The 22,103-nt window shown below is 44.7% G+C and overlaps 5 protein-coding genes across 9 annotated transcripts; 1 reads left to right on the top strand and 4 right to left on the bottom strand.

Moving 5' to 3' along the window:
• Window positions 1-67: 67 nt before the first annotated feature.
• On the bottom strand, window positions 68-846 carry LOC133904593 (uncharacterized). The gene is made up of 2 exons (XM_062346073.1): window positions 316-846; window positions 68-199 (listed from the first exon to the last, which is right to left on the bottom strand). The coding sequence occupies exons 1-2, from the start codon at window positions 844-846 to the stop codon at window positions 68-70; spliced, it is 663 nt and encodes a 220-aa protein (XP_062202057.1).
• On the bottom strand, window positions 847-6,757 carry LOC133904592 (uncharacterized). Its single transcript, XM_062346072.1, has 4 exons — window positions 6,368-6,757; window positions 2,491-4,111; window positions 1,804-2,379; window positions 847-1,191 (listed from the first exon to the last, which is right to left on the bottom strand). Exons 1-4 carry the CDS (start codon window positions 6,616-6,618, stop codon window positions 847-849), a joined length of 2,793 nt encoding a protein of 930 aa, XP_062202056.1. The 5' UTR covers window positions 6,619-6,757.
• A 3,672-nt stretch (window positions 6,758-10,429) lies between these two features.
• LOC133904783 (uncharacterized) lies at window positions 10,430-13,268 on the top strand. Its single transcript, XM_062346333.1, has 3 exons — window positions 10,430-12,216; window positions 12,331-12,761; window positions 13,133-13,268. Exons 1-2 carry the CDS (start codon window positions 10,507-10,509, stop codon window positions 12,754-12,756), a joined length of 2,136 nt encoding a protein of 711 aa, XP_062202317.1. The 5' UTR covers window positions 10,430-10,506; the 3' UTR covers window positions 12,757-12,761; window positions 13,133-13,268.
• On the bottom strand, window positions 11,185-17,382 carry LOC133904782 (pentatricopeptide repeat-containing protein At4g13650). 5 transcript variants are annotated; one of them, XM_062346330.1, is made up of 5 exons: window positions 14,221-17,382; window positions 13,505-14,097; window positions 13,263-13,426; window positions 12,908-13,100; window positions 11,185-12,684 (listed from the first exon to the last, which is right to left on the bottom strand). In XM_062346330.1, exon 1 carries the CDS (start codon window positions 17,162-17,164, stop codon window positions 14,402-14,404), a length of 2,763 nt encoding a protein of 920 aa, XP_062202314.1. In that variant the 5' UTR covers window positions 17,165-17,382; the 3' UTR covers window positions 11,185-12,684; window positions 12,908-13,100; window positions 13,263-13,426; window positions 13,505-14,097; window positions 14,221-14,401. The 5 variants fall into 5 exon arrangements, with proteins under 5 accessions (XP_062202314.1, XP_062202312.1, XP_062202315.1 ...); XM_062346328.1 differs by having other exon boundaries at window positions 13,263-13,406; XM_062346331.1 differs by having other exon boundaries at window positions 11,185-12,681; window positions 13,263-13,406.
• Window positions 17,383-19,381: 1,999 nt separating this feature from the next.
• On the bottom strand, window positions 19,382-20,244 carry LOC133905459 (universal stress protein PHOS32-like). The gene is made up of 3 exons (XM_062347245.1): window positions 19,899-20,244; window positions 19,665-19,786; window positions 19,382-19,517 (listed from the first exon to the last, which is right to left on the bottom strand). The coding sequence occupies exons 1-3, from the start codon at window positions 20,220-20,222 to the stop codon at window positions 19,415-19,417; spliced, it is 549 nt and encodes a 182-aa protein (XP_062203229.1). The 5' UTR covers window positions 20,223-20,244; the 3' UTR covers window positions 19,382-19,414.
• Between the last annotated feature and the right edge of the window lie 1,859 nt (window positions 20,245-22,103).

Genomic DNA, 22,103 nt, shown 5'->3' with positions numbered 1-22,103 from the left:
TTAACCAATTTGAAGAGAGAGGATTCAGTTGCATTGTGTTGAACGCATGCATGACTTGTTGTTGATCTCAGGAGGCAGGTGGCATGAAGCTGTATTGCACGGAGGGTGCCGCCATGCCAGACCACTGCGTGCCTAGTGCGATCGGCCACTGGACACCAGGGGACAGAGCCGGAGTTGGGACAGTGGTGAACACACCCAGCTGTGGACCCAAGACACCCTGACCAGGACACATCTGAATGGACCCGGCCCAGGGAGTCTACAGCGAGGCCAGGGGGCTGAGCCCTGGGCGCTAGGCTGAGCGCCACCCCTGTTGACGCCCTTGCTGCCATAGCCACCATGGTTGCCAATGCTGCTGTTTCCGTGCCCATTGTTTTGGCGGCAATTGTTGTTGCGATGAGAGGAGCCGGAGTTGGTGGTAGTGGTGCGGTTTTGGCCAGGACCGGCAATGTTAGAGGAAGACCAACCGGAGGAGCCCTTGGAGGAGGTGGCGCCGGAGGTGGTGATGTAGACCGAAGGAGTCAAGTTGCTGCCTGAGGAGTTAGACGGCGCAGTCAGTTCTTCGAGGAGGAGAGTTGAGCGAGTCCCAGGAAGGACGAAATGGGGGCGCTGCATGGCGATAAGTGTGTGCATGTGCGCAAGCCGCGGGCTCAATCCGCGCAAGGTATTGAGTACGAGGCTCTTGTCGATCATCAGAGTACCAACCACAATCAGCTCGTCGGCGAGAGTCTTTTGCTTATGGCAGTAGTCGGTGACGGTCATAGAGCCCTGCATGAGGCCGTAGTACTCCTGCTCGAGGTAGCTGGCACACGTCTCGGTATTGTCGCGGTAGAGGCCCTCGATGTGCATTCAGATCGTGTGTGCTGATGCCGCAGAGTCCATGATCATGGGGAGCAGCTCGGGCATGATGGCTGCGTATAGGCATAAGCGGATGAGGGGGTCAAGGTGGAGCCATTGTGCGTTCAGAGACGAGGAGGTGGCAGTGTGCAGATGATCATCGAGAGCATGTTTCTCGAGAGCGACCTTGAAGAAGCCACGCCACTGGGTGTAGTTGCCGGCTTGGAGGTCGAGGGTGATGGAGATGAGGAGTTTGACGCTTGAGACGGTGACGGTCTGTGCCCACAGCGTGGTCTTGGCATCGAGGTCGGCCTTGGCCAGGGTGGCAAGGCGAGCGGCCTCATCATCAGCTCGAGCCTTGTCTGTATCTCATGGTGCAGTCATTGCGAGACGTCGCGGTGAGAAGCTGGAGGCGAAGAAGGACGAGACGGATTGCAGAGGCTAGGACCAGACCTTAACTGATACCATGAAGGCATATTGGAAAATCGCACTTGAATTCTCATTAGGAGCAGGTGGGCATATAAAGAGTACAAGAGTTGATTACATGCCAAAATAAATCCCTAACAATAAGGAAAACTGGTTCCTGGAGACAGAAACAAATCTTCCTGTCGCCATGATCTCCTCAGGCTGCCACCATGATCTTCTCAGCCTGTTGGCGTGCTCGGCGCTTGGGCGTCCAAGCCATGCACTTACCGTGCATGGTACTGCTCGGCTAACAAATTGTTCTTCTACTTCGTTAACTATGTCTAAAGAGTCTTTATTCCATGCTTCGATGAAAGGATAACGATAATAAAATTGAACCACGTGATAATAAAATGTAGCTGCACAAATGCGCAGACCACTTATTACAAAATAGAGTCTGGAAAATGCAGATAGTAGCTCTTGCCGTCCTTTCGGAAAAAAGAAATGCAGATAGTAGTTATTCTACTGAACTAGGCTTCGATTGACAGACGTAGCGAGCACAATTGCCAATTCTTTTGGCGCCTTCCTGTTGACAAGTTCTTGTGCATCTTTCACGAGGGAAGCCAGAGACTTCTCAGTCTTGGTCGAGCCACCATCGCCGCAAGATAAAAGCACGAGACCGTCCAGGTCTGACATTTTCTTCGAAGCAATGGACAGAGAATCCATCAATCTCCACAGGTCATCTCTCTTTCGGATGTAGCTGTCTTCATGTTTCATCATTGATATGACCATCTTGCTGGTAAGCTTCAGCATTCTCAGGCAGTTGGGTGTGGGTCTCTTGTTTCTTTGTACCAGTTCCTCGAGCTTCCTCGCGAAGCTAATCGCAGCATCACTAGGCCCAATCACATCCAAATATTGATCTGCACTGATCATTTTGTCAAATACCGTCACAGAGAAGGACAACAAAGAAGCATGCAATTTCATGTCACCGTGCTGCCCATCGTTCTGATGAGAGGAAGAGCTGTTGTCATGGCTATTTTCTTGTAAAATACCACCGTGCTGCCCTTCTATGTCAGTACTTGGTGCAGAGAACGCGTCCTTTCCAGCTTTTGTGGATGCACAATACAGTATTTCTGAGAGCACCTGCAACATGAAAGATATTTTTAGTTCGGCAACGAGAAGCGTAATGGCTCAAGACAGGATCATGTCGCCCCGGCCATATACTATGTTGATCAAAACGAAACAAAATGTTACCTTTGTCATCACACCGGGCAGTATTTCCTTCGATTTCCTGAGACATGCATCATCATTATTATCATTGGTGTAATGAATACAGAAACCCTCAAGAATTCCGGCTGCACTTATCCTGCATTCGTTGCTTCTGTCTTCTATAAGTATTTTTGCGAGATTGATGACAACGTCGTCTCTTGCTCGCAAAATAATTGTGCCATCATTGCTTTCTCCAGATAGCACCGCGAGCTTTTGACCAGCCAGTCCTCTGATTTTGGTATCCTCTTTATTATCGGTGAATATGTCTACCAGAAACTTAATTAATTCTTCTCTGCTTTCGGTAGGCACACCACCGCAAGCTGTATCCGTGGGTAGATGTGTGAGGATCTTAACGGCTGGTATAGCCAGCTCTGCTTTACAGTCTTTACACCTGACAATACGCTGCATGGCACCAATTGCTTCCTTGTTGCTTGAGATTCCACAGCCCGCCTTGCTGCCCGTCTCTCCAGGAGCAGTCACGACCTGGTACATCACATTAAGTGATGCGCCTACGATGCTAGACCATGACTCGTGGTCGATGGAGTGTACTAGGTCGTTGGTTACAGGCGCCATGATCTTCGATAGAAGACCACTGGTTTTGCAAATGACTTTGCAGTTGTCCTCGTCGGCAGCGGCGAGTTTCTCAAGGATACACAGGCCTTGCAGTACCAGCTCTTTGTAATTAATGTTCTCTAGTGGGCTAAGATCATCGCTCTCCTGTGGCGGGGTCCTAGTGTCGTCGTCGTCCTCCTCCTCCTCCTGGGGTGGGGTACACTCATCTTCTTCCTGCGAAGAAGTCTCGAGCAAGGACGCTATGCACTGAATCCCTCGGGGGAGCTGCACGAGACGGATCTCGCCAGCAAGTTGTGCCACTATCCTTGCGGTGCGCTCCCTGATCTCGCCGTGGTACCGGTTTCTCCAGTCCAGTTTCAGTAGCAGTTTCTTAAGTATGTCAACAGATGATGCCGACCCAATCAGTTGTTTTATCAGCATCTGCTGCGCCTCTTTCACGTTTGTAATCCTGGGCCCGGTAAGTGTGTCCAGAATCCTTGCACCTGAAAGGTAGCGGACAGGTGACTCGGATCTGATCATGTCCACAGCATATGTAACCAGGTTCCTTCCTGAGGCCAACGATGGGTCCTTCTGGCACATGTATGTGGTTTCTCGATAGTAGCTAAAAACTGATTTGCGCGCCCGACCCCTGAACCCATATTTTTTGGCCACCATTCTCGCTAGCTCATATCCCGTAGAGTTGCTGATCGAACTGTAGGTAAAGACGACGCCCTGGAGCAGAACTAGGGAGTACAGGACGACCAGTGCCATCTTCAGGTTTGCTGCCTCTCCATCTGCCTTGCCGTAATCGCGCTTGATTAGACGCCACAGCGAAATAAGGCTACAGATATACGGCCCAGACAAATGGAGAGTGCTTAGGGGAATCAGTATAACGGTGGACGCCACTACTTGAACTGCCACTTTCACAGCTACGAAGCGTCGTTTAGGGGACGACCCATGAGCACTTTTCCAAGCGTTAGCTGCAGCTCTGCATAAGCCGATGTACGGATCCGTAATATTGCCGATCTTTTTATCCGCAAAGGTACTGAGCGCCCTGTTATATGTTCTCAGTTAATATATTTAGTAGGCTGCGACAAGACAGAGCAATGCTATTTTCTAGCAAAATATAATGTTCGAAACATTTTGTCTAGACCGATCCTTATTGATCTCTTTGTTGTCTTGATACAATGGGGCCTCACTGCCTCTGCTTATATCCCAAATGGGTTAAAAACTCAACCAAATAAAAAAAGAGTGCAATATCCCAAATTCATCCCACAGATGTAGCTTATGAAGATTATATACCTCCCCATGAGGACTACAAGCCCTTGTGCAAATAACTCAGATATGGTTCTCTAAAGTGGAAGCATGGAAGGTCTTGGTGAAAAGATCTACAAGATTCTCACTTATTTTGATCTTTTCTATTTCTATTGCCCATTCTTCTGAGTATGTGTTTGTTCATATCCGTTTTGAAATAAATATACCCTTCATATGCTCATTATAGCAATTAATAAATGGAAGGAATTGGGCATTAGTTCATGAGGAATTCGCAATGCAAGCTAGCTCCACTATGCGCAAAGAGGAATGTGGAGGATTTATCAACCTATGCACCACTAAGTAGTTGGTACGCTTAATCAGCCTTCTAAGACATACACAGTCCTTTGCGCTTCAAGAGTGTTATGAAATTGAAATGATTAACTTAGCAACAGTCATCTAGTTTATAGATCTCCATGAAATAGTGGCATTTCTACTTAAAAACACACATCTAGTAGTATACGATACGGCATTCTGGGATCAGACAAGTCTTAGCATTGATGTGATTGTCAATTTGGTATATCGGCCCTCAGTCCAAAATCAACTATACCCTAAAGGTAACTAAGGATTTCTTTTATTACTCCCTCCATTCAAGAATATAAGACGTATTTTATTATGGCCTGATCTTTAAAACAAGACATTGATTATTATTTTTCTCACAAAATGTATTATTTATAGCTATAGTTAAACCAATATAGCGTGAAAGTATTTTAAAATATGAATTTAGTGGTATAATTTTTATACACTAAATATATTTTTAATTTAGCTGATTGTTAGTCAAAATATATAAAACTCGATTTTTTTTTAAAATAAAATATATCTTGTATTTTTAAACGGAGAGAATATATTCCAATGACCCGTGTCTTGTATGATGGTGGTCTAATAACTTGTCCTTCGCCCAATCGTAATGCGAGACAGGCGCGATGCACAGTGCACGTCCCACACTAGGTGTGGATGTAGCGACCAGCCAGCAGGTTGCGACCAGCCAGCCATAGGCATGGACAAGGCTGTAATGTAGCGGTTCGGTGGCCGGCCATTCTGCTGAAGTCATGGATACGACCAACAGCAAGTCTAATCACACCATCATACAAGACAAAGGCGTAGCAGACAAAGAGATCTGACGACGCTAAAGGCAAGACTGTCGAAAGGAATAGATCTTGAATGAATTTTTGCAGCCTTGGGAACCACATCAGATGACATTCCTAGCTATTAAGTTTTTTCACCAACCAATTGACTTAAAAATTTAGACTGATAAAGAAAGACCGATAATTCACTTATATTTTAACACTTTCTCAAGTGAGCTCATCGGACTCAGAAATTGGTGTCGGCTATTTTTTTTAATTGCGCTGTAATGTTAAACGGGGCCAAAATAGTTTTAACTTACAAATTCTTGGACTTCTGAATGGCATCTGCTGTCAAGATGGCTAGTCCCACGGCCCTGCCCCAGTCCTTCTATTGTTCTTTGGCCAGGCAGGGGCGAGCCCTAACCCGTTCGGATAACACGGAAATTACTACATTTTTCTTTCGTATTTCGAGAGAACTCGTCCTAATCCTCACCCATGCGAACATTCCTCTAGACAGTCACCACCCCACGTCTTGTGCCCTCCCATTCTGGAATCCCAACTATGTCTAGTCTTCCCTTGTAGTAGATCTAAGACTAAATCAGTTGCATCCGTCTTCAATTTACAAACCTTATTTTAATCGTTTGAGTTACATAAAGTCTGGAATTAGAATTGCATTTCTTTTTGGTTCACAACAGTAATATATATTATTCCCTAAATTGCTCCGTTGTCATTCTACTCCGAGTAGTTTATTGGATCTATTTGAAGTCTTCGAAACAATAAACTTCTAGGGTTGTTAGCTAAAACTGTAAATCAAACACTTCAATTGACAGACATATACCTCTGTGTCTATTTTTCTCACATAAAACAATAAATTAAAAAAGAACGGCCGCAGTAAAGATGCAGGATAGAATTAAAAGGTGAGGATGCTAACTCACCTTGTCTGGAGAAGACTAATCACCGTCAGACACCAAAAATCCTTCTTCGCCAGCATGGAGACAAAGCCTCCGAGGAGGACGACGGTGATCCAGACAAACACGAGAAAACCCAGTCCCCTCCCGGCCATCCACATGTAACCCATAAACACGGCATGGCTGTTGATATAAACATCTTCCAGCGATTGGTAGCTCCGGGGGACATCAACATCTGCACCCTTTGTGGGCTCTGGTAGCTCCGCTCTCTTGGCCATTCTTCCCAGAAATGTGGTTTGTATCTCAGCAATGCAAGTGCATTTGTAGCATGCAAGCTCACTGCTCTAAGTAATGCTATTATACTATGAAAGATTGAAGTCACCACTTTCTGGCGCGCATGAGGGCTATATAAGGAACCGATTCTTGAGAATCACAAGGAAGAAAGGAAAGAAGCAAAGGGACAACCTGCAGCATGGAATGCCGGGAAAAGGTGACCAGCGGCCCTATGAACATGCTTTTTTTGCTATAATTTATTCCTTCCCTCCACAATACGCAAATAAATTAAGCAGACGCTTTAGTCTTTGTTTCCTTTCAACCGTGCCTGGGTCATACTTTAAGGCTTTCAGCTGACATATGATTCATCTCCACCTTGCAAGTCGTACAATCTGCCTAACAAGGATTTCTGGTCTCTCAGAGTTATCACACTCATTCAAACTGTCGGGTGAGTCTCATTACCGTTTAATGCATGCATCTTTACTGGTTAATTTAATGTTCATATTTCCACCTAAACTTATGAATGAATGATACAGTAGTTCTTTCATTAGCTCCTGTTTTCTGAGTGTTCCTAGCTATATGGTAACTTCGTATAAGTAAAGGAAACTCGATCCGCTTTTAGTACTAACTAGCGAGCAATTTCTATTTTGGCGCTTCTTTCCATCGTGATTGGTAGCCATTCAAATAAAGCAAGTGAAGGGCAGCGCGCTCCTCGAATTGAAATAGTTGTACTTATCATTGAAACTGATGAAATAATTATAAGGGCATGTTCACTACTATAGAAAAATGTTTCACTGTCGGTTTTGGAGCCGGTAGTTGGCAACAGGCAATGACAGTCCTCAATTATCACTGCCGATCCCGGAACCGACAATAAACTGCCGGCTGGTGGCTTCAGCCGGTAGTGTTGCCATTTTCCAGAAAATTCACCCGAAATGATATTAAAAAGCGGAAAAAAAATTGTTTCAATTTTTTTTAACAAATTTTCACAAGCGGCTGCTTACGATAGTCGCATGTGGTAATGGTACGATTTTCAGAGACGGGCGACATAAGAAGCTGTGTAAAAGGTAATTTCCAAGACGGTTTCTTATGTGAACCACCTCTGGTAATGAGATGATTACCGCAGGCGGGCCACATAATTAGCCGCTTGTCAAAACGTATTTTCGAAGGCGGCTCCTTATATGACCCGCCTCTGGTAATCTCTCTTCAAACAATACCTGTTCGCGGGGAGCTCCATTCAGACCGAGCTTGCTCTGTCAGAACAGAGCAGCTCAAAGGCGGCCCGGAGATTTTAAAATAAAGGGGAGAGGTTTTGTTTTTGAATTTCTTGGAGGATCTGGCTCTCTAAGGTAAGAGTATCCTATCTCTAGCTAGCATCCTTTTGAAGTTTAGATATATATTTAAGGCTTAATTAGGGTTTAGATGTGATCTAGAGATGCACATGGTTCTAGCCACATAGATTCTCGAATTATCTAAAATTTGTGGCCAATGTTGATTCAATTGTGTAGATTCACATGATTCTAGCATTATATTTTAAAAAATATAGCTTCAATTTGATGTTTTTTAACCTCTAGGATGTTTTTTATCAAGAATGGAGATTTTTTGGATCTATCTAGATCTATATCTATAGATGTAGAGGGAGAGAGAGTAATTGTCGGAGGGTGAACTCCTCAAGTAGGGATTCGGAGGGACCCCTTTGAGATTCGGCCGGGGGGATGATTCTGAATCTGTTTTGCGGGTAAAATAAATGGGCGTAAATGCGATGCAGGTGGAATGGAATGATCGGATACAGAAGTAGTAAATGCACAGGAGAATTTTAGACAGGTTCGGGCCGCACTGAGCGTAATACCCTACTCCTGTGTGTATGCTATAAATGCTCTGAGAATGTCTCTCAGAGGTTCTGCTGGGTTACAAGAATATTTGTCTAGTCTAGAGTTTCGGGCTCCTTGTTCTTCGGTGATCCGAGCTTCTGTGCTTGTACTTGCTACTGTCTTCGACTTGCCCTCTATCCTCCGAAAAACCGTCCCTTCTCCGGGGAGCCCGCCCCGCCTTAAATACCCGCTGGAGCGGTAGCGTGTCCAAAAAGGGAGGACGTGAATTCCGAGGCGTCATAAATGAAAAGCAACCATCATGGGCTGCTACGCGAAGTGACGAGGAGGGTTGAAAACGCGCTCCCGTCCGATCTTATTCGTCATCATGCCGTTCTTCAACGGGCGCCGAGGGGAGGGCCCACCGGGCAGCCACCAAGCAGCCCGGCGTGCCCGCTCGATCAAATATGGTCAAATATGTGGCCATCTTCTTACTAGGAATCTTTGATCTTATCTACTTAATATTCCATATAAGGCACTTTTCTCAATCATCGTTGTCACCCTTTTGCACCAACTTGTTAGTCCAACATCTTAAACTTTTTTTTAAGAAATCATGCCTTGATTATCTTCTCCAAGCCAGTAGTCCCTTGGACCGAACAATCACTACTACAAAAATTCAGATCCTTGACAACTCATCGGTCACTATTGGTTTAAAAAAAAACGTACGTGATAACATTATCACTGACTTTTTTTTTAATTCAATAGTCCATTATGACTAAGGAGCTAAGAACCATTAGTGATACTTCATTATCACATATGGTTCTATTTTGCATCTGTCAATGATGACAGCTTGCGTTGGAATCGTCAATGATCATGGAGTTATCACTGACAGGTCTATACGAACCGTAAGTGAAATCCTATTGATGATTGGTATACATAACCATCATTGATCGATTGGGGACTATATAGAACCGACACAGATATCCTCAATGGATGTTTATCCCCATCCCAATAGCCTGCCTAAATTAAACAAGATCTTGTAGATCCACTTCCTCTTGGTGTCCTAAGGTGAGTATTTTTTTTTCTATTTTTGATCTAGTTAGCTTAATTTGATAATTATGTAGGGTTTAGGTGGTTGGTTTCATGGATATGTATATGGATGTAGCTAGAGCTCTAGTTTAAGAAATAATGAATTGTAAGTCCTCAGTAGATGCATGAGGAATGTTTAGATCTAACTGTAGCTCCAATTTTAGGTTTAGATCTAGTTAAATTTTGGTGGATGGATCCATGGAGAATTTACCTTAGGTGGTTCAGTTCAGGGAGATGCATATGGATGTAGCTAGAGCTCTAATTTAATAAATAATGGATTGTAAGTCCTTGGTAGATGCATGAAGAATGTTTAGATTTAACTCTAGCTCCAATTTTAGGTTTAGATCTAGTTAACTTTTGGTGGATGGATCCATGGAGGATTTAGCTTAGGTGGTTAATTTCAAGGAGGTGCATATGGATGTAGCTAGAGCTCTAATTTAAGAAATAATGAATTGTAAGTCCTTGGTAGATGCATGAAGATTGTTTAAATCTAACTCTAGCTCAGTTTAAGGATTATATCTAGTTTAATGTTGGCAGATGGATCCATGGAGAATTTAGCCAGGGGAATGGCTAGCTATTAATTAGATGAAGTAGTAGTATCCTCAGAATGTCATGAATCACGAGGATTACATCCTATGTAACTTGTCATGTTGGCGGCGAACTTGACACATTCGACTAATTAAGACTCAGAGAGAGAGAGAGAGAGAGAGAGAGGGGGTTACATGGGCTGGATTATACTTAAATTGGAGTTGGGCTGTCACGAATATGTTTTTGCATTTTTATAGTGGATATTCCAGGGAATTTCGAATGGCAAAATAACTCCACAATGGCAAAATAACTAAATATATTATTCTTTTTTTTTCTTGATGAGGTAAACCACTTGTCATTGTTCTGATCCAATTTGCAACGCACAACAGGGTGTTTGATTTTCTTCTGAAGGAAAAGTTAAGAGAAGTTCTAAGTTCAGTATGGGCTATATTTGTTGCTATATCATTTACCATGACTGGAGTAACAGACAACAAATCGTCAATTGCATTATTGCTAGCACTATTGCTAACACTACTTCTATGGTTGGTTCAAGTAGTGGTGTTTTCCGTTGTATTGTGCCCACTAGCAGTTCTCTATGTGCTTGGCATATATATCTCTACCGGTGTCTCGCTTTGGCGTCTGATAGAGAATTATTATGGCAATGACAACGGAGGTGCAAACCTGAAGCCGGCACTGAACGTCTTGTACTCCTTAGCCGTGGCACAAGGTCTGCTCTTCGGTTACATGGCCGTCTATGGTTGTGGGTCGCGAATCGTGCTACTAGCCAAAGTAGTCGCCAAAGACTATTCACTTGACCTAAACATAGTTTGTGACTACCTAGATGAAACTGTAACGGGGTGCAAGAAGGACCTCTCATTCGCCAAAGGAAGGAACCTCGTCACATATGCTCTGGACCTAATGACGGAATCAGAGTCAAATGAAGGCTATCTTTCTGGGTTAAGGATTCTTGGCACATGTACTACGTCAGACGAAGGGCAAGAGGTGCTGGTAAAACAGTTGCTGACTGGATCGACATACTTCAACCACATGATCCAGAGGCTACTTGAGACGCTGGGTCCCAGGAGCCCGTATAGCAGAGAGATTAGGGCGCAGGCCGCAAGGGTAGTGGCGCACGTCGCAGGCGCTATCTATTTGGAGCAGTTCCCGCGAGGGATCCAATGCATCTCTTCCCTGCTCAACACGTTTGAGGAATACAGTTGGCTACCCATGTCATACGAGCGACACCATCGGCTGCCCAAGACATATGAGCCGGACTGGTTTCTAGAGAAATATGAGTGGTGCTACCTAATCAGAACATCTGGTCACGAGAGGCAAGAAAGTGTGCCAATGGAAGGTGACAATGACCGGTTCCATGGCTATCAAGAGTTGGTGGTGCAAGGCCTGCGTATCCTTCAGAAGCTCACCGTCGACCAGGAGAACTGCAGAGTCATGACCAACACCAAAGGTCTACTATCAAAGATCATGGCACCTCTAATCTCCAGCAAAATCCACAGAGACCGTCATGATGAATGGTGCAGCATGGCTGAGGAGTCACTGGAACTCATGAGCCGGCTCATGGCTGATCCTGGGGAGACCGGAACGACGAAGCTCCAACATGAGATCTCAAGCAACAGCAAAGCAATTACTAGCACCCTGGAAGGTATTCTCGGGTGTGACAACTGTGAACCCAAGCTGCAGGGACAAGTAGTGGAGATGCTATTAGATCTGTCTGTGGATACATCTTCCATTGTGGCCAGTGGAAGCAGCAGCACGATATTCATTAGGACACTGCTAGACTTGTTTCTTTGGGGCATGAGAAGAGTTTCAGTCAAACCACCGTCAAAATCCTCACCTTTGTGGGAGGAAGTGCAGAGCAGACGGATCTGTAGCTATTACAATGCTTCCCCAATTCATTGGCTGAAGAAGCGCAGTTACATCCAAGATTTGGCAGGTGAAAAGCTGCAGTCCATGCTATCTTCACAGAGTGAAACAAATGCCACGATTATCTTACAAGCAGGTGGTGATGTTGTTGGCTGTCTCACTAGAGCAACTGTAGATGCCAAAAGCAAAACAAACAGAATGAGGGCAGCAGAAATCCTTGAGCGCCTATGCAGTCATTACACCAAGGATGATGAATATCTCAAGGAACTCAAGAAATCCATGACCGGCGTCATGACAAAGGTAAGAACAATCTGTGTTGTCAACTTTACAAATTCAAATGCCCTTGGCCACATCGTGTTTGGGGTGAGGTTGAATCATCTCCCTTGTCAAACTGAAATACCATCCATGTTGCAGGTGCTCAGAGAAATACTTGCTAAGCCGACTGAATCAGACATACAAGATGTATCAGAAGCAAATAACGCCATGTATTCGGCACCAGGTGCTGACTTAGAGAAAGATCATGCTGTAGAAGATGATGATAATGGCCAGAGAAACACCACTGCATCTCATCAGCAAAATTGTGATCAACTACAGGAAATCAAACTGAAGGAAGCCTTGGTGTGCCTCTGTGAGACGGTGTGCAACAAATTGATCAGTGCAGATACAGATCTGGCTGGTCAGTTCGACGAGATTGCTGCTCACATCTATTCAGAACAAAGGAATCCTGACAAGACTTTTTCTTCACTCATAAAAGAAGCACGGGAACTTCTGGACAAGAAGAAGGCACAAGAATTAGCAATTGTATCAGCTACCTCTTCAAGGGAAATTAGATGGAATTAAATTGGGTAGGCTGAATATTCATCTGTAGTGTACCCTAGATGTTAATCTATATCCTCATTGCAAAACTGTGCCATGTGGATGCTCGGTATATGTTGTATTGTATTGGCACGAATAATGGAACAAAACTATATTATATCAATATATCATGTACCTCTTAACACAACATTTCTGGTGGAAATGTCTAAGAATGTCTGACTATGAGCCGCATCTATTATGGTACATTTCGTCCGAGTCTTACTGGATGTAGGAGGCCATATTTTTGCTGCCGCTTGTACTATGTCTTCATTCGTCTGTCCTTGATGTAACTTTTATCAGCATCATTTGTGGGGTCTTGCATTATTACCCTGTCAAATTGAAAATAAAGTTGATGTTGCAGGTGCCCAGAGAAATAATTTGGTTGTTGATCAACACAAGCGGTAACAGAAGCAGACAACATCCGGTTTTCGGCACAAGGTATCCACATTGAAAAAGGTGGTGTTTCACAAGATAATGGCCAGAAAAAATACCTGTTCTTCCCATCAGCAAAACGCTGAGCTATAGGACAGCAAGCTGCAGCCAGCCATGGTACCTTTGTAAGCAGCAGTATGCGTCAAGTTGATCTGTGCATATCCAGATTTGTCTCCTCAGTTCAACGAGATTGCCAGCGAGATCTATTTGGAACAAGGGAAATCTGTCAGGAGTTTTACATCACTCCTGAAAGAAGCACAGGAACTTCGGGACAAGAAGGAACAAGAATCAGCGATTGTACCTGCCAGCTCTTCATGGAAATTCTAATTGAGTTTGTAAACTGCATATTGATCTGCACTGCTGAAGTATACCATGTACACTAATCCATACCCTCGTTGAAAAAATTGTCTGTCATGACTCCTGAGGATGCCATGTAACAATCTTGAGACTTGGAGGCTTCGTGATGCAGCTTATCATTCATATATAACTTCTTGCCCTTTGATTCTTCAAAGACCCTACCGCTGACTGCTAATACACATTTCTTTTGGATCACTAGTAATGTAGCGTGCACTTTTAAGTACAAGTAGGACGCACACACGCACTCATGCACGTACACCACACTCACGCCCACACACCCACATGGGTGCATCCTAGCGTATGTCTAAACAAGATTGGGTACATAACCTCACGTAGCGTGGGCACGTGATTTGACCACTGAACGCATCTACATGTGCATGTACTATTCCTCTCAGAATTTAATCCCAAGAAAATGCGAGCGCTCGTGCCGAGTCTAGGACTTGAATCCGGGTGGGCAGGTTCCACCACAAGAACCCTAACCAACTGAGCTATGCTCAGTTCGCATGTAGTGTACACTTTAACTTGACCAAATGATACCTGAAACAAGTGAAAGTATTGCAAGCAAGAGTTATAGAGGTTCAGACAAAAGATAACAGATTATAGAGATTCAGACAAAAGACATCAGATGATAAAATGATACCCACAAAGATGAAAACTCACCTACATGCCAAAAACATGAATAACTGATTTGGACGTGCTGCCCTTGCCATGATGAATTTCAATTTTAGATATCTGCATGTCACAGCTCTAGAAAGGTCTCAAACTGCTTGAGGTAACATCTTAATAAGACCAAATTAACACAGTGGGAGTTAGTACTGAAGGGACTTCACTTCAGCACAATTCACCAGTAGTCTCCACATGAACAGCTGCCATTGATAAAATGGTGAAATCTGTACACGTCACGTAACACAATTTCTCGTCCCATGACTTGAGAGGTAAATTTCATCCAATTGTGGCAGTCGTTACAAACGCGAAGGTTCTTAATCACTCGAAGGGGCACACAAGGAGGCAAACTCATTAACCCAAAAGCCACAGCTAACTTCTCACTATGAACAAAAGCAGTGGGGTCTTTTCGTTCTTGCTCTTTTTCATGAAAGAGATGATAATTTTCTTGCATGTACCCTATTTTGGCTATCCTATCATTTAGATCAACCAAAAAACTGTATATCTGATCAGCCAAGGGGTGTGACCGATCACCAACAAAGAACGCATGAACTGCATTCTTTACTTCAATCCAGCTACGACCTGGTTCCTTCCTGACTCCTCTGTCTTTCATCATCTTTCTGACCTGATCCCTACCGGCCCACTTTCCAGTAACAGCATATGCATTTGAAAGGAGAACATAAGATGCCGAATCATGAGGCTCTAACTCTAGGAGATGCTTCGCTGCAAGCTCCCCGATTTCTATGTTCTTGTGTTTTTTACAAGCACTGAGAAGGGTTCTCCAAACCATTGCATCAGCAGAGATTGCCATTTCCTCAACAAATCTCAATGCACGGTCAAGTTGCCCAGACCGTCCAAGAATATCCACGACACAAGCATAATGGTCAGGTCTTGGATGAATTCCATACTCATTAGACATGGATTTGAAGTAACTAAGGCCTTCCTCTACCAAACCAACATGACTGCAAGCAGCTAACACTCCTATGAAGGTAACATCATTAGGTTTCAGACCTTCTTGCTTCATTTGATCAAATAGATCCAATGCCTCTAGTGCACGTCCATGCTGTGAGCAACTTGTAATAATAGTATTCCATGACACCTCGTTCCTCTCAGGCATTTCAGAAAACTCCATGTTGGCATCTTCAATGCTGCCACACTTTCCATAGAGTGAAATCAAAGCATTCGCAACTTCAATTTCAGATGCGTGACCTGTTTTAATAACTCTACCATGTATTTGTGTTCCTTGTTTTATATCTGCAAGGTTAGCTGAAGCACTAATAGAGGATACAAATGTGAACACATTATACTTGCCACCTGCTTGACCCATCTGCATAAATACTTTGAGAGCTTCTTCATAGAGACCACTTTGTGCAAAACCGGATACCAATCCATTCCATGTAATCTCATCCTTATGTTCCACCGCCTTAAACAAAGAGAAAGCTTCTTTACTTCTTCCACATCTTGCATAGAGGTTTACCAACGCATTCCAAATTGAAATATCTGCTGAATAACCGGACACATAAACCCGAGCATGAATCTGTGAACCCTGACTCATTGCTTTGATTCCAGCACAAGCACTTATAGCACTTGCCAGCCCTATGTTATCTGGCCAAATTCCACAATCCTGCATTTCTTTGAATGTTTCAAGAGCCTCTTTACAAAACTCATGCTGCACATATCCAGCAATCATTGAAGTCCAGGAAACCACATCTTTTTCTTCAAGCATTTCAAGAATTCTTCGAGCTTTGTCAAGCCACCCACATTTACAATACATATCTATCAATACACCACTGACATACATATCAGACTCAAAGCCAGTTTTTATGCTTAATGAATGAATCTGCTCTCCAAGTTCAATTGCTCCAATGCAAGTGCAAGTCCTTAAAATGCATGGGTATGTGAATTGGTTAGGTCGTATACCTGCAGCTTGCATCTGACAAAAGATGTCTAAAGATTTTGCTAGATCACTAATCTGCCCATATGCCACAAGCATCAAATTCCACAGCACTACGTTCTTTCTATCGCCCAAATTGAAGATTTCGAGGGCAGTTTCAATATCACCACATTTCACGTACAGGTCAAGGAGAGAGCCTTCCAATATGTAATCTGAAGACATACCTGCTTTCAACAAATACGAATGAAGCTGCTTCCCGTTTTGAAGATGCCCAGAAGAGGCACAGGCTGCAAGCAGGCTAGCAATGGTCACACAATCAGGCCTCAACCCTGCCAGTCGCATCTCATCAAATATCTCCAAAGCACGGCCACCATGTCCACACTGAGCATGCCCTGAGATCAATGTATTGAACGTTACTCTATCACAGAACAGCATGTCACAGAATACCCTTTCTGCTAGCCTAAAGGATCCACACCTTAAGTACAACGCGATAAGCGCATTCCCCACAAAGGTTTCAGAGCAGAATCCTTGCTTGTAAACGTGCGCATGGATCAGCCGTCCTTGCGCAAAAAGACCCCCTTTAGTGCAAGCACTCAGCGCACTAGTCAGAACATATGGCGTAGGACCAACCCCGGACCGATGCATCTGGCGGTACAGCCCAACAGCTTCCTCTCCAAGACCATTCTGTGCATACCCTGACAGCATTGCAACCCACGAGACATTGTCCCTGGCACAAAGCGCCTCGAACACCCGCCTCGCCCGCCGCACAAGTCCGTCCTTCGCATACAAATCAATCAGAAGGTTGCCGACGATCCGGTCGCCTCCGAGACCACGCACGGCCGCCGTCGCGTGGATCTCCGGGACCAGCGACCAGCGGTTTGCGCTCCCCCTGCACGCCCGCAGGGCACACGCGAGGTCAGCGGAGCCGAGGCCCCCATGCTGCCTGGCCTTGGCCGCGACGAGCAACAGGAATTTCTCCGGATCGTCATGCGCGAGGAACCCCGCGAGGGACCGGTGCAGTGAGGCCGCCGCTCCCCGGCGCGTCATTTCGTCAAGCACCCTAGGCGCGGCGCGGTGGAGGTCATCATCCACAGTTTCCTAGCGAGGGTCGCGGCGTTAGTGAGCGCGGGAGTAGGGGCGATGCGGCGAGGTCGCAGGTGGCGGTGGCGGAGGCGATGCCAGCGGCGTGCGCCGGGCAGCGGCGGCAGCGGGTAGGCGTCGGGAGGAGATTGCAGAAATAGCATTTAGCTGCTGGGGCGAACCAAGACGACAGGGAATAAAAAGGGTGTAAACAGCGAATCATGTCCGTCCAATTCTCATTTATAGACAACTGTCAATCTCGTCATCTAATCAATGAAAAGGGTTATTTCATACTCCCTCCCTCTTAAAATATTAGACGTATTAAGATTTAAAAAAATCTTTAAAAATAGACTTTAACCATTAATTTATTTTGTAATATATTATCGATTGCTGCAAAATCAATATTGTATTAAAAGATATATGAAATACAAATATGTTGATATAACTTTTGTACATTAAAACATGCGTATAATTTGACTAATTATTGGTCAAAATTTACGAAATTTGACTTTTACAAATTCTAATACGCTCTATATTTTTGGACGGAGTGAGTAGTATTTTATTGTTGTATGGAGGGTTTTCAGCAAATCACCCCTCCACTGATAGGGATAGTGGGATTAACTGTAGCCTTCGAATAGGGAACAGACAGACCATTTACTTGTTTGAAAAAAAAAATTCCCCAGAAAAAAAATCCAACGGCTACCATCTATGATCTTTAGATCATCCAACGGCTGAGGTTCCTATAGTTCTGTTTTAACTGTATTCGCTTGCAGGCTGCTGCACGCATGAGTCCTGTTTTATGCATTTGAAAATTGAAACACATCAATTTCATACGAATTATATAGGAATTTCATAGAAACAGTTCAATTCTAATAGAATTTGAAAAAAAAAATCCGCATCCCAAACTGGCCTTTTGTAGGGATTGAAATGCAAGAATATCAATGATCTTTTTATAAGAAGCACGGTATAATTCATATAAGAAAAGCATACATGTTTGTCAGGAATTGTCTAGCATGCAATGATAGATACATCAGTAAATCATCCAACAGTTTTATATGTTACTCAGAAGATTATCTGTATGGCCGTAGAAATGTAGAATCAGATCACCCTTTTAAAAGCCAAAAAAAAAACCCAATATTGTGCACAACAACCGTGAGGCCTGCCCTTCAGGGTTGAAGAAAAACAAGTTTCAATTTTTGCACTTGACCCACGCTTTTGCATTTGCTTCCGCTGAACTCTCCCGTCTAGTACGAGCATCGCTGTGGAGCAATAGCTAGTCCACGAGACTCATACCTAGATGTTGGAGCTCTTGGTACCAGGGTCCGACCCAAGACAAAAACTGAGAGGGGCACACATCAAGGGCAAGAGAAATTAGCATGTGTTTGTTCCTTAGCAAGAGCCTCGTAATTCGTTTGAGAAGGGGCACCCATGATGGAAAATTACGAATTAGCTATATTTTTCCAAATTTTGAGCGTAGGACCTCGCTAGGCTCCTCTTGGGCCCACCCATTTTTTATGCTTATCAAGGCATTTTCTCCATGCTAAAGACCACTTCCAATGCTTTGTTTTTTAAGTAATATCTTAAAGGAGAAATAGAGTAAAAAATTGAGGTTAAAAAATAAGCTTTCAATACATGCCGTATATGTGGTACTTATTTCTTGAGATCTTTCAAAGTAATTTATTGTCTCACAATCATTTAGAATTGCTAAAATACTAGTTTTTTCAGTAAGAAACAAGCTATATTTCTCTCTTTAAATATCTTGCCACATCAGCTTTTTACTTACGTAGATACCTAATTAATGTCTAAGAAACCATCCATATTAAAGCATTAGGAGATGTCTAATAATATGAAGCGAATGGATTCAATGTACACTCGGAAACAGAAGGAAGGACAATTCCGTATCTCAAAACACAAGTACAAGCAGCACTTCTTGTGAGTTTCAAAAGCAAATAGAACTCGCACAAGTTAGTACATTACATAGAAACTAGATGTACAAATCAAGATGCACGCATGCAGAACTACAGATCGACCAGCCAATGCATGTTTCTCATCACAAAGACTAGCCAAATTTGATCGAGATTCTAGAAAATTTCACCACAAAAACGCTGTAAAAGGCTAACTACAGAAGCAGAAGGACATATCATCTCTTGTCAATCTACATGCTGTATTTTATTCTTACCCAGACACACACAAATTAAGACACATATAGAACTAAACTTAAGACACATGTTCAGATTTCTTGTGCTTTGGCCTCTTCACTATCATCACGGTGCAGTGCGCGTGGTGGGTGCAGTAGTCGCTCACGCTCCCAAGAACAGCCCTGCACGGAATTGATGAATGATTTTTCAGGTAAAGTCAATTAATAATGAAAAAAAACTCATGGGTGATCAACAACTCGATGATCTACAATCATGTCACGCTCATTTTTAGAGCAACAGAGTCCTCAAACTTATGAACAGCAAAGGACCTCTTCCATGCTCCATAACCATGGCAGCCCACGACCAGCATCTCGGCGTGATGCCGGTCGACCGCCTCGCAGATCACGCTCCTCGCGTCCCCTTCGAACACTTCGTAGCTGACGTCGATCACCTGCGACGACGAGGAGGAGCTCGAGGTCGTCAGCTAGGGCGCGTCGACGCATGTGGTGGTGCACAACTAATGCATGCCCCGTGTTCTTCTTAGATAACTGCATAATTATTACCTGGGTGCAAAGCTGCTTGGCCTTCTCGATGACCCTGGCGGAGGTGCGCTTGAGGTCCACCTCCACCGTCGGCAGCAGCTCCGCCGAGCCGACGCCGGCGATGCCGATGACGGAGGACGCGGGGGGCTTGGCGGTGAGCACGACGAGGTGGTACTGCTGCGGCTGCCCGGGGCCGAAGAAGTGCTGCAGCGTCCACTGCAGCGCGTAGTAGCTGTGGTCGCTGTCGTCGATCCCCACCACCATCACCCCCTTCCCCGATCCTCCTCCTCCTTCTGCCGTCGCCTCCGCCGCCATGTCCCGTTCCTCGATGCTACCAAGATCCATGTCCGGGCGAGCCTAGCCTGGATTGGTGCATGCCAACCTGGGGAGTGAGTCTTGGTGGAACAAAAGGGGGGAGAATTAGTAGCCAGAGAGGGTGGCTATTTCTGTAACGAACTTAACTGCCTCCGGAGTGGGACCAGCGGCTGGGAGGAGGACAAGGAGCGCGGGAAGCGCCCACGTAGGCACGTGGCCTCTTGTTCTCTCTGCTAGCGAGTTTTTAAGATAAAAAAAAGCTTTATTCCATCAGTTTTGACCTCTGCTTTGAGTTTGTGTATGTAGCGATATAAATAACCTCCCGGCCTTTGAACAGTAAAAAGCATTTAAAGCATCAGCAGCTCTTCTAAAACTCATCCCTTATATCTCTCATATAGAAATTATCTTAAAAGATTCATCCTCTATATCTCTTCACTCTCTAGCAGTCTTCCTAAATCTCACCTCTTATATCTCACTCTACTTTATTTTATTGATATCCTGTAAAAAGATGGTCCTTGTGTCAGTGGGAGGTGTGGCCAGATAGGGGATAGAAGATGTTCCCTATATTTGGGGATAAGGAGACTGGTTTAGAGGATCCTTAGAAATAGGGCATGGGTTACGGGAGCTACTGGAAAGGGTGTTTAGGTCAAATTCCCTATATTTAGCTATAGGGGATAGGTTAGGGGGTCTGCTGGAGATGCTCTTACTTATTACATAAAATAGGTCATAGCTGCACACCATGGATAGGATATAGCGCCATTGACGTGCCCGGCGAAGATCTCCATGATTGTGACCTCCAATGTACGGTTAGCTAGCGTGAGAATATCGCGATCCTCCTCCTTTTGAAGGAATGACCAAAACTGTAGTTAGTAAGTACACCTAAAAAATCATCGCATATCCTCTGTTGGCAAGTGAAGATTATTTCCCTACTGAGGTGACAGTGTGGAATTCTAGCAATTGACTCGTGTAATGTGCATGGATATATATGCTTCAAGAGGAGGTCCTAGGGGCCAGGCAAAGACGTCTTTGTGGGTCTTTAGGAGGTCGAGGAGGTGGGCCTCGGCTTTGCACGTATTTATTTAGGGCGATGTCACAAGGGGGACCCTCTAAGCTTTATTGTCGAGCTTTGTCTTCGGGACCCACTTCAGCAAGGCAGGGATGTACTCCGTCGTGCCTCCTTCTTTGAGGGTGTGGACATTGCATTGACTTAGAGGGGGCCGAACTCGAGGCGACATGCCAGGTTCTAATCCCCTTGAACGGTGATGAGGCCCTTGGGCCCCGGGACCTTCATGCACAGGTAATTATGGACCCTTGTTCAAAGTTGTCCTTCCATATATGGCGTTGTATTCGTAGGGCATGTCAACCACATCGAAGGTGATGACTTCCAATTGAGCCCCTAATCCTTAATCGAAGATCAATTCTAGATCGATCTGTCAGAGGGCCATGATCAAGCTACCTCCGAACCCTTGAAGTGGCCTTCTGGTGGCCCCAAAAGGGTTTGCAGGATATGCAACTGATTGAAGGCTTCTACGAAGATGAGGTTGGTGGAACTGACCCTGTCAACCAACACTCGCTGAATTTTGTATCCCATGATGTCCGTTGAGATTATTAGGGTGTCGGAGTCTGGGAAGTCAACCCCCATTGCATCCTCGGAGCTGAAAGAGATGGGGATCTCTAACCACCACATCAAGATGGCGAGGAGATACCCATGTGGTTGACACGATGTGCGTATTCGCGCCATTGCCTCTTAAACAAGCCAACCACGGAGCCTCTGCCTGTGACCATGTGGACCACCATCTTTGCGCGATCATCATGCTCTTTGATGTGCTAGATCAGGGGTGAAGGAGGGAGCACGAGGTGCTCCAGAGCCCTCTAGGGGCCCTAGTGCTGGTGCTCGGGCCTGCCGCATGG

Source organism: Phragmites australis, chromosome 22 (genome assembly GCF_958298935.1).
Source record: "Phragmites australis chromosome 22, lpPhrAust1.1, whole genome shotgun sequence".
NCBI lineage: Eukaryota > Viridiplantae > Streptophyta > Magnoliopsida > Poales > Poaceae > Phragmites > Phragmites australis.
This window is presented reverse-complemented; position numbering and strand designations above follow the sequence as displayed.